The sequence below is a fragment of the Callorhinchus milii genome, unplaced genomic scaffold (genome assembly GCF_018977255.1).
Source record: "Callorhinchus milii isolate IMCB2004 unplaced genomic scaffold, IMCB_Cmil_1.0 Scaffold17, whole genome shotgun sequence".
NCBI lineage: Eukaryota > Metazoa > Chordata > Chondrichthyes > Chimaeriformes > Callorhinchidae > Callorhinchus > Callorhinchus milii.
In genome coordinates, this window is record NW_024704758.1 from 8,317,508 (window position 1) to 8,330,731 (window position 13,224).

At 42.1% G+C, this 13,224-nt stretch overlaps 1 protein-coding gene across 1 annotated transcript; it reads right to left on the reverse strand.

Moving 5' to 3' along the window:
- Positions 1 to 1,370: 1,370 nt before the first annotated feature.
- On the reverse strand, positions 1,371 to 12,842 carry syt19 (synaptotagmin XIX). Its single transcript, XM_007887600.2, has 7 exons — positions 12,762 to 12,842; positions 6,779 to 6,954; positions 5,661 to 5,800; positions 5,139 to 5,546; positions 4,407 to 4,526; positions 3,428 to 3,539; positions 1,371 to 2,310 (listed from the first exon to the last, which is right to left on the reverse strand). Exons 2-7 carry the CDS (start codon positions 6,939 to 6,941, stop codon positions 2,003 to 2,005), a joined length of 1,251 nt encoding a protein of 416 aa, XP_007885791.2. The 5' UTR covers positions 6,942 to 6,954; positions 12,762 to 12,842; the 3' UTR covers positions 1,371 to 2,002.
- Between the last annotated feature and the right edge of the window lie 382 nt (positions 12,843 to 13,224).

The window sequence follows — 13,224 nt, forward strand, 5'->3', positions numbered from 1 at the left end:
TCCTGTTACTTGGCCACCAGGACCACCTTTACCCTGTTGACGTGGAGTTACAACACACCACACACCCCTGCGTATTCCAGGAAATGACTCGTTTTACGTCATATTTGCTGCAGTTCCAGTCTCTGTTATTTCCTGAGGTTAACATCCCGAGGTTTATTCCCTTTCACTACAGAGGACAGCCATCCATTTAGTGTATCCGTTCGTCTTTCTCCGGAGGAATGCTAGTAATGTAGCCCAACATTGTGATTGTCTTAAAGCTGAATAAATGCCCATGATGGGCTGATAAGTCTGACCTGGTTCGTCCTTACTTTCACACTAGATGGTTTTGTGTCGATTGAAGGAAATCCTCAGCAGTTGCTTCTTTGCCACACTTATATTGTTTTGCTCCTGAGATCCCAAGGCATATACTCCAGCTTTAGTGATTGTATAATGGGGGGGAGCAGGGGGAGGGGAAGAGGGGCTAAATGGCTGCACTTTCAGCCACTACGCCCCGAAACTCTGGAACACTCTTCCCCTATCCCTTCGTCTTGCCCCTTCCTTCCCCATTTTCAGGTCGCACCTCAGGTCCTCTTCAACCATACCTACAGTCACCTCCCCCTCCACCTCCGCCCGGCTCGGAGTCATTCTCTGCCACTGTCAAGCACTCTGGGACACTACCCTGCATAAGAGGCGCTATACAAATCCAACTTGTTGTTGTCATTGTTGTTGTTGAATGGTAGGTTCATTATGGTGGGGCAATTGACTCTGTTTCCTGTTTCATGGTCAAGTACAGAGGAAAACTCAGCCCTCACTTTCACAACCACATTGGCAACCCCCCAAATCCCCGGGAGCAAACAGCCGTGTGATTGATTCCATTTCCCACATTGTTCGTGAACTCAAACATGTTGCCAATCCCGTGTTGCATTATGAGTGGTTACTGTACCCCTGTGGTATTAAACCAGGGATTGCTCTGCCCGGACAGTTTACAAGCAAGACCCGAGATCGTCTTAGGGGTGAATCGTTCCTTCTGTTGAGGGTCTTCACTGATGTGCTGTTGACAGTATATAGCCACTGCGTCGATCAGGAGCAGAATGCAAATTGGATTGTAAAACTTTTGTGACCAACAATTAACAAAGCTGCCAAATTAAACCCTGAACTGGAATGAGGCGACTGTGCAAGATACTTTGAAATAGGAAGGTATTTGTGCTGTTTTATATCAACATCAGATGACAACCTTGTAATAATAATTATCAACGTATAACCTTTTTTGACAAAAGTATACATTACTATATATCTAAGCACAACATTAGGACATTAAAACTGAGGTCCCATTTGCCTATTGTACTGGATTTTTAAGATCCAAAAGAGTTTTCCAGTTGTGTTCTGGTCAACAATCCTCCAAATTTATTGATCACTTATTCCAGGGTTGTTCACAGGACCTTTTGCATTTGTCTATAAAAACACTACACATCACTACACATGACAGTAATTACTTATGAAGCAATTAGACCTCTCAACATGATAAGTTGCTACATCAGATGAAAGTCCTTTATCACTGACGATTTCGAGGAGTCCACTGCTGCCCAGCTCTGCACCTTTTGAGCTCAGGTAGTATGAGGTGCAACAGTGGCTAAAACTACAAGTTAAACAGCAGTAATGATGGTATTTGCCTGTATTTCCCATCCATTATACATTAAACACACTAACTATTGGTAAGCAGTCTCTGTGCTGTACTCCAGAATCAACAGATGTGCAATCCTGGGGTAACCATTGGCTCCACAGGTACTAAATAATTCAGAATCAATTGTATTCTGCTCTAAATGTGTTTTCAGGGTTTTGTGAACACTTGAAAGGAGCCGGCTGTTTTTTTTTCAGGTTGCAGCATTGCACGTCACACAAATTCTAAATCAAGTTTGTTTCAAATGAGAGAAGATACTCTGTGCCCTGAAGCATCCCCTTCCCATCGTTGCTGTCTTAAAGTGCTAATGAGTGGTGATGGTAGGACAGATCCCAGTGGGTGAACTTAGATTAACAGTGGATGCCACTTTGCCACAGGCCGTCTCAAGCACTGCAGCATGGAGAGCCAATGATCATCTTCTCTCGATTTCTTCCTCCCCACATACGCTCGCCCGACAAGATGTCTCTCACCGTCCTTGGAGAAAGAGGTTTCATACACCGAGATTATAATCATGGAATGGTTGATGGCCGAGTCTCCCACAGTAAAAGAAATCACTTCATTAAACACAGTCATTGCAGACTTTGTCTTTGTGGATGTTTTCTGGTGCTTCTGTTTGCGCTGATTGACGTAGAAATCTATTCTTGTGTAGATACCTGAGGGAAAAGGAACACGGCGGGTCAAACTCAAAAGATTGCATTTTGGTGAGGATGTTGGTGGGGGGGGGGGGGGAATGGGGGAATACAACGTTTGTACCTGATTCCCATAGTTCAGCAAGTATTGTATCTATTACAAAATTTACTACAATTCCCCTCCAGGACAAGCAGTGAGTGAGTGACGCCTGTGATGGAGTAGGCTTTGTGTGGTCTTGTGGGGTTAATGAGTCCACAGGCTTTTATCTTGTTACTTGCTTTCTTATGTTTAACTAGTGGAAAGCAGGGGATTGCCATATTTTAAGACAACCTGACTCTGACTGCACAGGCTAGGATTAGATGAAATTTGTGGTCTTACATATGAACAACTCTGTCATCCACTGAGATCTTTTGATCCTTGTAAATCCCATTTCCTATCAATAGTCACTCTGACTCTGTTCCTGTCTGCCTCCCACATCCACCCTGTCCAATTTTTTTCTCCCTCATTTTCGTGAAACCTTTTTGTGTGCTTTAGTTCCTGGACTTTCTCAGTCATGGAGTCACAGTGCCCTCTGGTGTCTTCATGTCCCAGTACTGTACTTGAAACCCTTTTGTTCTGTCAATGGCCTTCTTCTTGGAGATAGATGTTCCTTGACTGTAGGTTTTGATTACAGTGTACAGTACCCATCAGAATGATTTTGGTGCTGTGCAGATGGTCAATGAATGTTTTATTTTGCACTGATTTGGGATGAATTGCTATTGAACACTGACTGAGCTCTGCAACCATTGAATTCAGTAACATAACCAGGCATTGGGCAAATCAATGGCACCCATACTGTGTGTATATTACTCCTATTTTTGTTTATAATTTGATAAATACACTGTGATTTACAGTCCAGTACCTGTCAAAAAGCCTTTGTTAAAGTCAATCATCAGTCAATGCCATGTTTTCATTTCTGAATAGCACACTGCTTATCATGCTCCCACTATTATCTAGTACTGTGCTATAATTTCTATCTTAAGATGAATCTCTCTTTCCTCTCGCTTTCTCTCTATGTTTTTCTCCATCTCTTTCACTGACCTGAACCCTGTAGTAATGGTAACGGTCTGAGTTCAATGCAACAACCAGCGCTTTGCATACCTATGTTCAGATTGCTGATCAAGCAGGCACTTTTCACCTTCAGCAGCCCAGCTTCAAGTCTCTGGGCTGTTGGAAGATATCTCAGAGACACAAGAATTTCTCCAACGGTGTCCTGAGGAGAGAAATATTACGCACGGGAGTTCAGTGCAAATAATAACAACAGAATCAAGCTCAACAACAAATCATTTCTTTGCGGTTTGTGGTCTATATCAGGAAATATGTGAAACTTTTAAAATATTAGATTTGAATATTCACCTAATTTTGGTGTTGGTTGTTTACCTCTCTGTTGAGTTTATTTACCATGAAATCAAAGGGATTGGTTGTGTGGTTGTGCATTTGCGCGAACAATCTCACCATGAACAGTGCACCGTGGTTTAGGGTATGCAAAGGCACCGCAGTACAGGTCAGACAGCTGCAGGTTTGAGTTGTGCTAGCTGATCTCAATCAGGTCAACTTGTGTGTGGACATTCAATGAGAATAGGATCTGCTCCTGCTGTGTTCCTTTCCCCTTTCCTCCTATCCTCCCCCCACCCACTCCATGGACTCTAACCTTCCAGGCTTACACAACAACAAATTACATTTGTATAGCGCCTTTCACGTCGGGAGGATGTCCCAACTTTCTTACGGGTTATGAATGGTCACGAAAAACGACCAGCATCCATGGAAATGTATTTTAGCAGAAGGAAAATGAATAATAATAATGTAATAATCCTTGCGTTTGATATATCACATCGTTGAGACGTCTCAAAGCGCTTCACAGAGTATACTGTAAAGTGAATTGACTGGATATTTTGTGGGCAAAACGTGGCAGCCAGTTGCGCACAGCAGTGTCCCACAAGCAGTCATGGATTTTAAAATAAAAATACAACTGAGCTATTTTCAGGAGAGAGATGTCTGGCAGGTAAGAAATTTGGAAGAGAAATTGGTCAAGAGAACAAATAAATAAAAGATGCTCAAAGAACAGCATCGCTTTTTCTACCTTTTGTGGCTTTTGTAATTCCTCACAGAATTTCAGCGTGTCTGATAAATTCAAGGCACTGAACGATGTCCTCACTTCCCCTAGAATGTCTCGCCGTGAATATTTGTCAACATTCCAGACCTGTTTTTTGTTTAAAAAAAACATTTACCCATAGTTATATTTGTTGCAAAAGTTCAGAGAGAAAAAAAGATCATTAAACGTCAACAAGAGCTGAGCACAGTGATGCCAGACTTTCTGTCTGGTGCTGCATTAGATATATTTTTAGTGGCCTCAAGGTATCTTTGTTCTCTGTTGATCAAGTAGTTTTAAACTGTTTTTAAGAAAGCAGCAAAACACTGATTGGTGTTGGCCCTCGTCTGCAACATTGAACATGGGAAATGTACAGGTTTGTAATTCAATACCTTCAGCATTGGAGAGCTGAGCAGATCAAGTGCCATGGGCTACCGTTGCCTTCCGTGAGTACCTGATCATCTCAACCCTCATCTATCCCGAGACTGGCTTATTTTTAAAGCTATTAATTGACATAGTATTATTTGTTTCTTGTCACGACTCGACAGAGAAAATGGAGAAAAGGGTAATGACGTCATCTAATCTCGTCTTGTAACGTGAGTCTGGATGGTAACAAAGAGATTTAAAGCCACCCGAACAAAAGCAACAACAACAACCTGCACTTGTGTAGCGCCCTCAACATAGGATAGCGTCTCAGAGCGCTTAAGGCAATCAGAACAACACCTCTAGTTTTAAAGTTGTTTTCCTGAGGACGTGCGTTTCAATAGAACAGGTGAACTGCTCTCCAAATGAAGGGTTTCTCGTGTTCTTCACAACCTTTGTGTTCCACTGGTGAAGTATGAACTGGTGTGTTGACTCTTCCGACTGCACACTGGACATGAGCTTTATTCGAACGAAAGGGTCAACACTCTGACTAACGATTCGACCAGGAAGGTCGGATGCTCCGGCTACCGTCAGGTGTAACTGTGCCTGTTTATTGTCGTATGAAAGAGAAAATGTAATCTTTCCCGCAACATAAACCATCGAGTCGGTAACCAGATTCCCCCTCTTCTGAATCCATCTCAGTTTATCGGTGGCATTGCTTTGAAGATAATAATTTAGCTTTTCCATACCTTCTTGCAGCTTCTGTGTCTGTGAAAACAAAAATGTGCGAAGTATTGCAATAAGACAATCATTCATACCCATAAGTTATTTAAAACTATCGAGTGGAAGAATAAATGGTAAGGAATCTTGCAATGTGCTTGCCTTGTAATCGTGTTTTCCTATACATAAATATTCCTCTTCATCAGATATGCTTAAGAAATCTATGGAGTTGCTGCTTGTTGATAAGCTGCTTTTTTCTGTATATTGTTTCTTCGGACCAGTCTCACCATCGTCCTTTTTTGCTGTAAATAGTTGTTATCAGTGATTATTAAAGCATATTTTTTTCCATAGCAGCAATATCTAAATCAACAATGTTTTTTTTAAAAAAAAGTCTCATATTTGTCCTGGAATCATAATCCTCCTCCTTCCAAATCTACCTCATGAATTTTACGTTAATTTTAACTAATCTTATTGTTATTTAAGTTAGGTATTTAACTGATGCAAATCAGCTGCTGTGTTTGTCTGCATAACGTTCACTTCATTTCTAATTATCCATTTTGTGTTGCACACAAATCATTTTTTATGAAGGGCGCTGTACTGTATAAGTGTAAATTGTTCATGTGGAAGCAAATAAATTCAAGCAAGATGAGAGTAATGTGAGATTCAAGGGGTGAAACGAATAATACATGTCAAATTTAAGACATGAGTGATTGTTGCCTGACTGCTGACTTTCAGTTGCACTGTAAAATAAAAACCTCACATACTTGTCATATTAACAGGGATCAATATTGGGAACCTCCCTGTGTCCTATTTAGCTTGCAAAGCTGACTCTAAGGCAATGAGCAATGTGAGCTAGCAGGGTTAGCACTGTAGCTGATTCCTACCGCTGCCTGAGCTAGATCTAAATCCCACCTCTGGAGGCAAAATCATCCTTTGCCGCAAGGTGAACGGCTTATACTGTGGACTCTGTTTTATGTCTTGCTAGGATGGGCTGAGGTATCAGACCAATTGGCCAACAATGTTGTTTCAACTTTGCTGTTCAATGGGGCCTTTCCCAGCGATTGTAACCAGGCTGCGGAAGGATAAGCAATGGCAAGAGGCACCATGGGGGAATGTTAAAGGAGAAAACCTAGATATATTGTCTCCACCGTTGAGTGGCCATTGTAGATATCTTCAGATAAGTTACCCTTGATGGAAACCACTTACGCATTCAATATACACCCGTATCTTCCTCAAGGTGTATATAGTGAATTGCAAGAAAACTTGCAGTTGGGACCTACCTTTCGTTCCTTTTCCAGTCTTGCGCTTGCAGTAAATGCAGATCTGCCAGCCTAGAATTACCATGGAAATTATAAACAAACTGGCTGCTGCAGCAAGGAGGCCATACTTCACTGGATTATTCAGATGGATGTTCATAAATTGGCTTCTGAATGTATTGGCCATTTCCCTCCTACTTCTGAAAGATAAAGCAGAATTATATCAGGAGTAGAATCTAGTAGTTTATAGATGACAAATGGAAAGAGCAAGTTTGATGGGCCAAAGTGACATTGAGGGTGCACATTGTAAATGATGAGTCCTTGCTCCTGATCAATGTTTGTCTTGCAGTGTGATCGACACTGAAGCAGATTTGTGTTTTGGTATTACTGTATGTAAATCTGCCTAATGGCCTACTTGTGATGAGAACAACAACAAATTGCATTTATTTTCAACAGCCTTTCATGTGGAGAGGATGGGAAACTCTGAGCATGAGATAACTGTCTACTCACTCTTCTAGGAGTAACGTTTTATACCCTTTGAATTGTGTTTCTACGTGTTTTTGTTTGTGAAGCAAAAGGTGCTATATATGTTGTTGTTGTGATTCGGCTTTTCCATTCAAAGTGCATCATAAGACCATAAGACGTAGAAGCAGGAGTTAGGCCATTCGGCCCCTCGAGCCAGCCCCGCCATTTCATAAGGTCACAGCTGATCTTCTAACCTAATTCCATTTACCCGCCCTATCCCCATATCCCTTAATCCCTCCATATAACATGTTTAGGGAACCCAGGAAATGGAGAATCCCATTGAAATGACTCCTGCTATTTATTAGATCTTGGTAGATCTGTCAATTCAAATGCCCAACCCTTTATATACCCTGACTGCCCAAGTGTTCGTCTACCTCTCTTTTAAACATCTCTTGGAAATTTCAATGGATGTCAACTGCAAAGCAATGTAATTATAAATCTTCAGCTGCAGTGCGTGCGGGAGGGGATTGAAGTTTATTCATATGCACAAAAGCATCTGTGTTACCGATGAAGCTGAAGCATTAAATATTAATCCAGTCGGGGTTAATCCAGCAACAAATAATGTTTGTGTAATTTTCTATTGAAAACTGACCTCTTTATCCTGCAATGTTCTTAATCCGTCAGAATTTCCTGACGAAAACTATGTCACCTCTTCAGTTTATGACTAGATGTACAACTATTGCTTACTCTGCGCATTTTATTCCCCCGCACAGCAGCCATGAAACGAAATTTGAGCAAAAGGGCCAATAAATGCTTCAGATCACCAGGTAGAGTGACACTCAATGTGGTGTAGTGCGGTGCGGGAGGGGAAAGTGTGTGCTGACTGGGGAAGAAGAGGTGTCAGATGTTTCGTGACACCAGGTGTTTCCCTAACACTGAAGGCCTGAAATTTCCGTCATCTCTGGTGCTGTAAGAGCTTCCACTTAGAATTCAATATTTAGCTGAATCATTTCTAAAACCTTTGAGTTTTGCTGAGATACATACAAGACCTTATTGCATGAAAGAACTTATTGATGGTTTTCCTGGAAACAGATGTATCAGTATTTGGTCATTTCGGTTCCAGGCACTAATTTCCTAGAAGGGAGCTAATGCAGACTTTCATTTTTGCAGGCCACATTGACCTCCTTTCTAGTTTATTTGCATTGCTTACGATCCAGTTTATTAAGGCTGTTCAGAATATTGCACTGATCTGGATTCTCCAGCAGCTTTAGATCCTGTGTACTAGTTTCTCTGCAGCTGCTACATATCAAACCAGTGATAAAGCACCTGCACTCTCAAGTACATCAGCTCAGCTCAAATACTGAATGCACAATGTAGTGTGTGCCACAATGTGGCACAGACAGGGTTTTCAGACAGATGTGATACACTGGAGTTATGAAATGGCTTTCTGTTCGATCAATTACAAGTACTGTTCCTCTTGCACCTGGTAAGAACTGTCACCGTGCCAAACATTAGCTTTTTGTAATGTCTTTTTCATGCAGGGAAGACTTGTACGGTATTCTCACATAATGTATAGTATTTTACCCCTTCCGGACTTTGAACTCATAGTCTAGGCTGACACTCTAACACAGTGTTCGGGGTGTGCTGCATTGTTGGAGGTGCAGTCCTTCGGATAACACGTTAAACCCGTTAGCCTGTTAAGGATCCCATGGCACTGTTCGAAAGGTGAAGGAAGCTTCTCCCGTGCCCTGGCCAACAATCCCCCAAATGAAATTGATTGTTCACTTCAAAGCTGTTTCTTGGATATTGCTGTGCTCATATTGATTGCTGTGTTTGCCTACAAAATACACAGTCACTATACATTATAGCAAATGCAGTAAAGCACTTTGAGATGTCCTCCCGATGTGAAAGGCGCAATATCAAATGTAAGGACTGTTATTATTAGTGGGAAGATGGTATGGATAGTGTCCAATTAAAAAGTAATTCCTAATTATTTAAAATAGTAAAAATAATCAAATAAGATTAATTTACAGTTAAGCTTTCTGATTTACAAAATTGATCCTTCTCACAAAATGTCCTTTCACATATACTTTAGTAAGTCACTACAAAGGGAATATTACACAACTATTGTAGCTATGTGTAACTCAGAACAAAGCTGTGCTTTCATGCCTACAGCAATTTAAACAGTGGTTACACAAAGATCTATCAAATAACAGTGAAATACAGAAAAACTGTTCTCCTACCACTTTCTCACCCCAACACATGTCTGATAACTGAATTCTATAATAATGAACAACTTGGACTATAGGGATCAATAAATATTTAAAAAGATAAAAATAGGAATTGTTTGAGGATTGGGTAATATTATAATGATCATTGCATTCGATTTAGCACCTTTCACTTTGGGATAAGCGGTCAAAACCCTTCACAGGATTTACTGTGAGGTGTGATGACTGTGTGCTTTGCAGGCAAATGTGGCAACCAATTTGGACACAGCAATGTCCCACAAACAGCCATGAAGTGAATGACCAATTGTATTTCTTAAAATAACACTGTTTGAAGAAAACAAAGATTGTATATCCCAACAAATAGGTTCCTTGTTAGAATATGTCAACAAACAAACAACAGTCCAAAACAAGATTAGTGCCTTTATGTGATCATTTTAACAGCAACAAAGGATTCCTTTCTTTATTGAAGCTCTGGTCATGTTTGGCAAAGATCCGGTTGTTATGTATCCATACGTTGCTTGCAGGTTTGTCTGGTTAAACTTCAACACAAAGATGTTTTAGAAAGTTGGTATTCAACATTATTTAACCCTTAAAGGGATATTGTCAATGTTTGCCTACAAAATATACAAACACAACTGCACTTTACAGTAAATCCTGTGAGGCACCTCGAGACATCCTCCCGCCGTGAAAGGCGCTGTATAACTATAAAAATTTTCAGTCATCAACTTTGATGGATCCCAAAATTGGGGGTGGAGGAGAGTGAAAAGAGGGCAGGAGAGCTTTCAGCACTTTGTCCCCATTCTCTGGAACTCTCTTCTGAAATCACTTTGCCTCACTCCCTCCTCTTCTGCTTTCAAAACCCATCTAAAAACCTCTGGTTAAACCTCTGCCTCTAACGGTTTCTCCTCCAGCCCCCGCACTATCACGTCTGGCGTCCCCCAGGGCTCTGTCCTTGGCCCTCTCCTCTTTAATATCTATATGCTCCCCCTTAGTGACATCATCCGCAGACATGGGATCAACTTCCATATGTATGCGGATGACACCCAACTCTATCTTTCTGCCTCCATCCTCAACTCCAGGACCACTGCTGTCCTGACAGACCGCCTGTCGGACATCAAGTCCTGGATGAGGGCAAACTTCCTACAGTTGAATGTGAACAAGACTGAGGCCCTCCTGATTGGTTCACACCAGCGCCTCTGCACCTCCGGCTCTGGCAACATCAACCTCCATGGTTGCACATTGCAACTCACCAGCCAGTCAGGAACCTAGGGGTCTTGTTCAACCCTCAACTGTCTTTTCTTCCCCACATCTAAGCCATGACCCGCTCTGTCTTCCCTCACCTCCGCAACATCGCCCGACTCCGCCATTACCTCACCCCTCAGGCCCTGAAACTCTTGTTCATGCATTCATCACCTCCAGGCTCGACTATGCCATCGCCCTGCTTGTCAACCTTCCCAAAACCTCCCTCCACAGGCTGCAGATTATCCAGAACTCTGCAGCCTTTGTCCTCTCCCGCACCAAACTCCGTGACCCCAACTCCCCCATTCTCGCTCAACTCCATTGGCTCCCTGTCCTTCAGAGGATCCAGTTCAAGATCCTGGTCCTCACCTACAAAACCCTCCATGGCCTCGCCACACCCTACCTCTGCGACCTCCTAATCCCCTACCAATCCGCCCGTTCCCTCTGCTCAGCCGGCTCCGGCCTGCTCCACGTCCCCCGATCCACCCGCCCCACCACTCAGCCACTCTGCCCCCAACCTCTGGAATTCCATCCCCCAATCACTCCGCCTCGCCCCCTCCTTAGCCTCCTTCAAGTCCCGCCTCAAAACCCTCCTCTTTGACCATGCCATCGGTCAACCCCTCTTCCCCCTGACCCCAGCTCGGGTCTGAAATGCTGTACACTGTCCAGCACCTTGGGACATCCTCCCAAAGTGAAAGGCGCTATACAAATGTAATCTTGTTGTTGTTGTTGTAAAACCTTCTCTATTTGCCCACCTCCTCCCTACCCTCAACTCGAGCTCTCAATGCATTTTTGGAAATACTTTGACATTCTCCTATGTGAAAGGCACTGCATAAATGAAGTTCTTTTTGTTGCCTGTATGATCTGTAAGGCTTGGTTTATTGACTGAAACCTCGATTCATGGAAAGAGAAAAGACTAAAAGTTTTGCACTGTTATCCCTGAAGGTTTGTTTCCATTGAAATCTAACAATCTAAATCAAATTTTGTCTTTAAAATGTAGTCTTTATTATACTTGTGGCATGCAGGCACTAGAAGTTTAGGCCTTGTGTAATCTAATGCACTACTTAGGTTATACAGGTCTACACTGGTCATTGCTCATTACTGTACACAGCTAATTTTGACATATATTTGGCAGAGAAGCAACAAACCACGTTTCAAAATGGCTTACCCAACATGGTGATGCAACATACATTGTATATGCAGTAGATGTTGTGGTGACTCCCAGAATGGAGCTACATTACACATTAAGGGTAATTAATGCGTAATGTGGCTCCCTTATTTCCCTTCAAATACACCACCAGCAACAACAACAACTTGCACTTATACAGTGCCCTTATACAGTACGCAGGGTAGCATCTCAGAGCGCTTTAACACCAGTAATTCAGAAATATTCCATTGTGCCGGTGACTTTTCTCTTCAACCGTGCCTTCAGCTCCCCTCTCAACTCTCTACCCCCTCCTCGCTCCCTCCCTTCCCTCCCCTCGCCCTGACCATTTCCCCCCACTGCTCGGGTCCCGACCCAACTGTCCAGTGCCTTGGGACGTCCTCCTGACGTGAAAGGCGCTCTATAAATGCAATCTTGTTGTTGTTGTTGACTAATACACATTCAACAGGTGTTTATAGCAATGAATACAATGACAATACAATAATTTGTGTACAGTAGTACATTGGGTTATACGAGTTCTCAAGTTCCAGTGTTGCTGATACCAGGAGCGAAATGAAGAGAAATCTGCAGCATCAGATTAAAGTAGTGATTGAACACGTGGACATACACAAGCTTTGCTAAGGCGTTCAATTATATGCTATAAGCCCATGAAGTGCAGATCAGCAGTTTGCTTCAGTGATTTCTTTCAAAGAAAAATAGATGAATTGTTTTCCACACCTTATTTTGTGTAGCTCGCATAATAGTTTACCTGTTGTGAAAAACAAACTAAGTGCCACATAGAAATATGATGCAGTCTTGTTTCAGGCTTGCAGCAGCTCTTTCAAAGATTAGTTTGGCTGTATATACAAGCAATAAAAGCATTTACAATCAAAATGTACATTTGGGAATATAAAAAGTCCATCCACTTTACCTGTAAGCGTTTACTCGAAGAAAGAAAGTTGCAAACTCTGCCTGATATTTTCAGTTGAGAATAGTAACAAATAGACTGAGTGAGGTTTCACCCAGCCTTGGTTAATATTTAAACTTTGCCCTTTTCTTACTTGACCCGCGAATGTGCTTCTATTCTAAATAAGAGCAAGTTCATAATGGGTATGAAAAAAAGGTTTGCGATGGGTTTTGCCACTTAAAAACTGAATGTTCAGGTTATTTGACTCCACTTTTCAGGTGATCAGGCAGTATGCAAATACTGTACACAGTGGAGGAAGTGCTGGCAATAACAATGCTAATGTGTTTTACCAGGATGAGTGGCCGAGCTCCAGGTTTTGTTTGTTTCTGAAAATTGATGTAGCACCAAGGTTAGGGTCCACATCACAGTGTTTCTTGGTAAATCCCCTCTGCCCGCCATCAAATGGACCGCTTTTTTCAGCCATTTA

Excerpts from the sequence above, each read along its gene's own strand:
- syt19 (XM_007887600.2), bottom strand. The coding sequence starts at position 6,941 with ATGGCCAATACATTCAGAAGCCAATTTATGAACATCCATCTGAATAAT. Across the intron at positions 5,801-6,778 it reads GACTGGAAAAGGAACGAAAG|CAAAAAAGGACGATGGTGAG; the intron begins GTAGGTCCCAAC and ends AACTATTTACAG. Across the intron at positions 2,311-3,427 it reads GATCAGCAATCTGAACATAG|GTATCTACACAAGAATAGAT; the intron begins GTATGCAAAGCG and ends CTTTTCCCTCAG.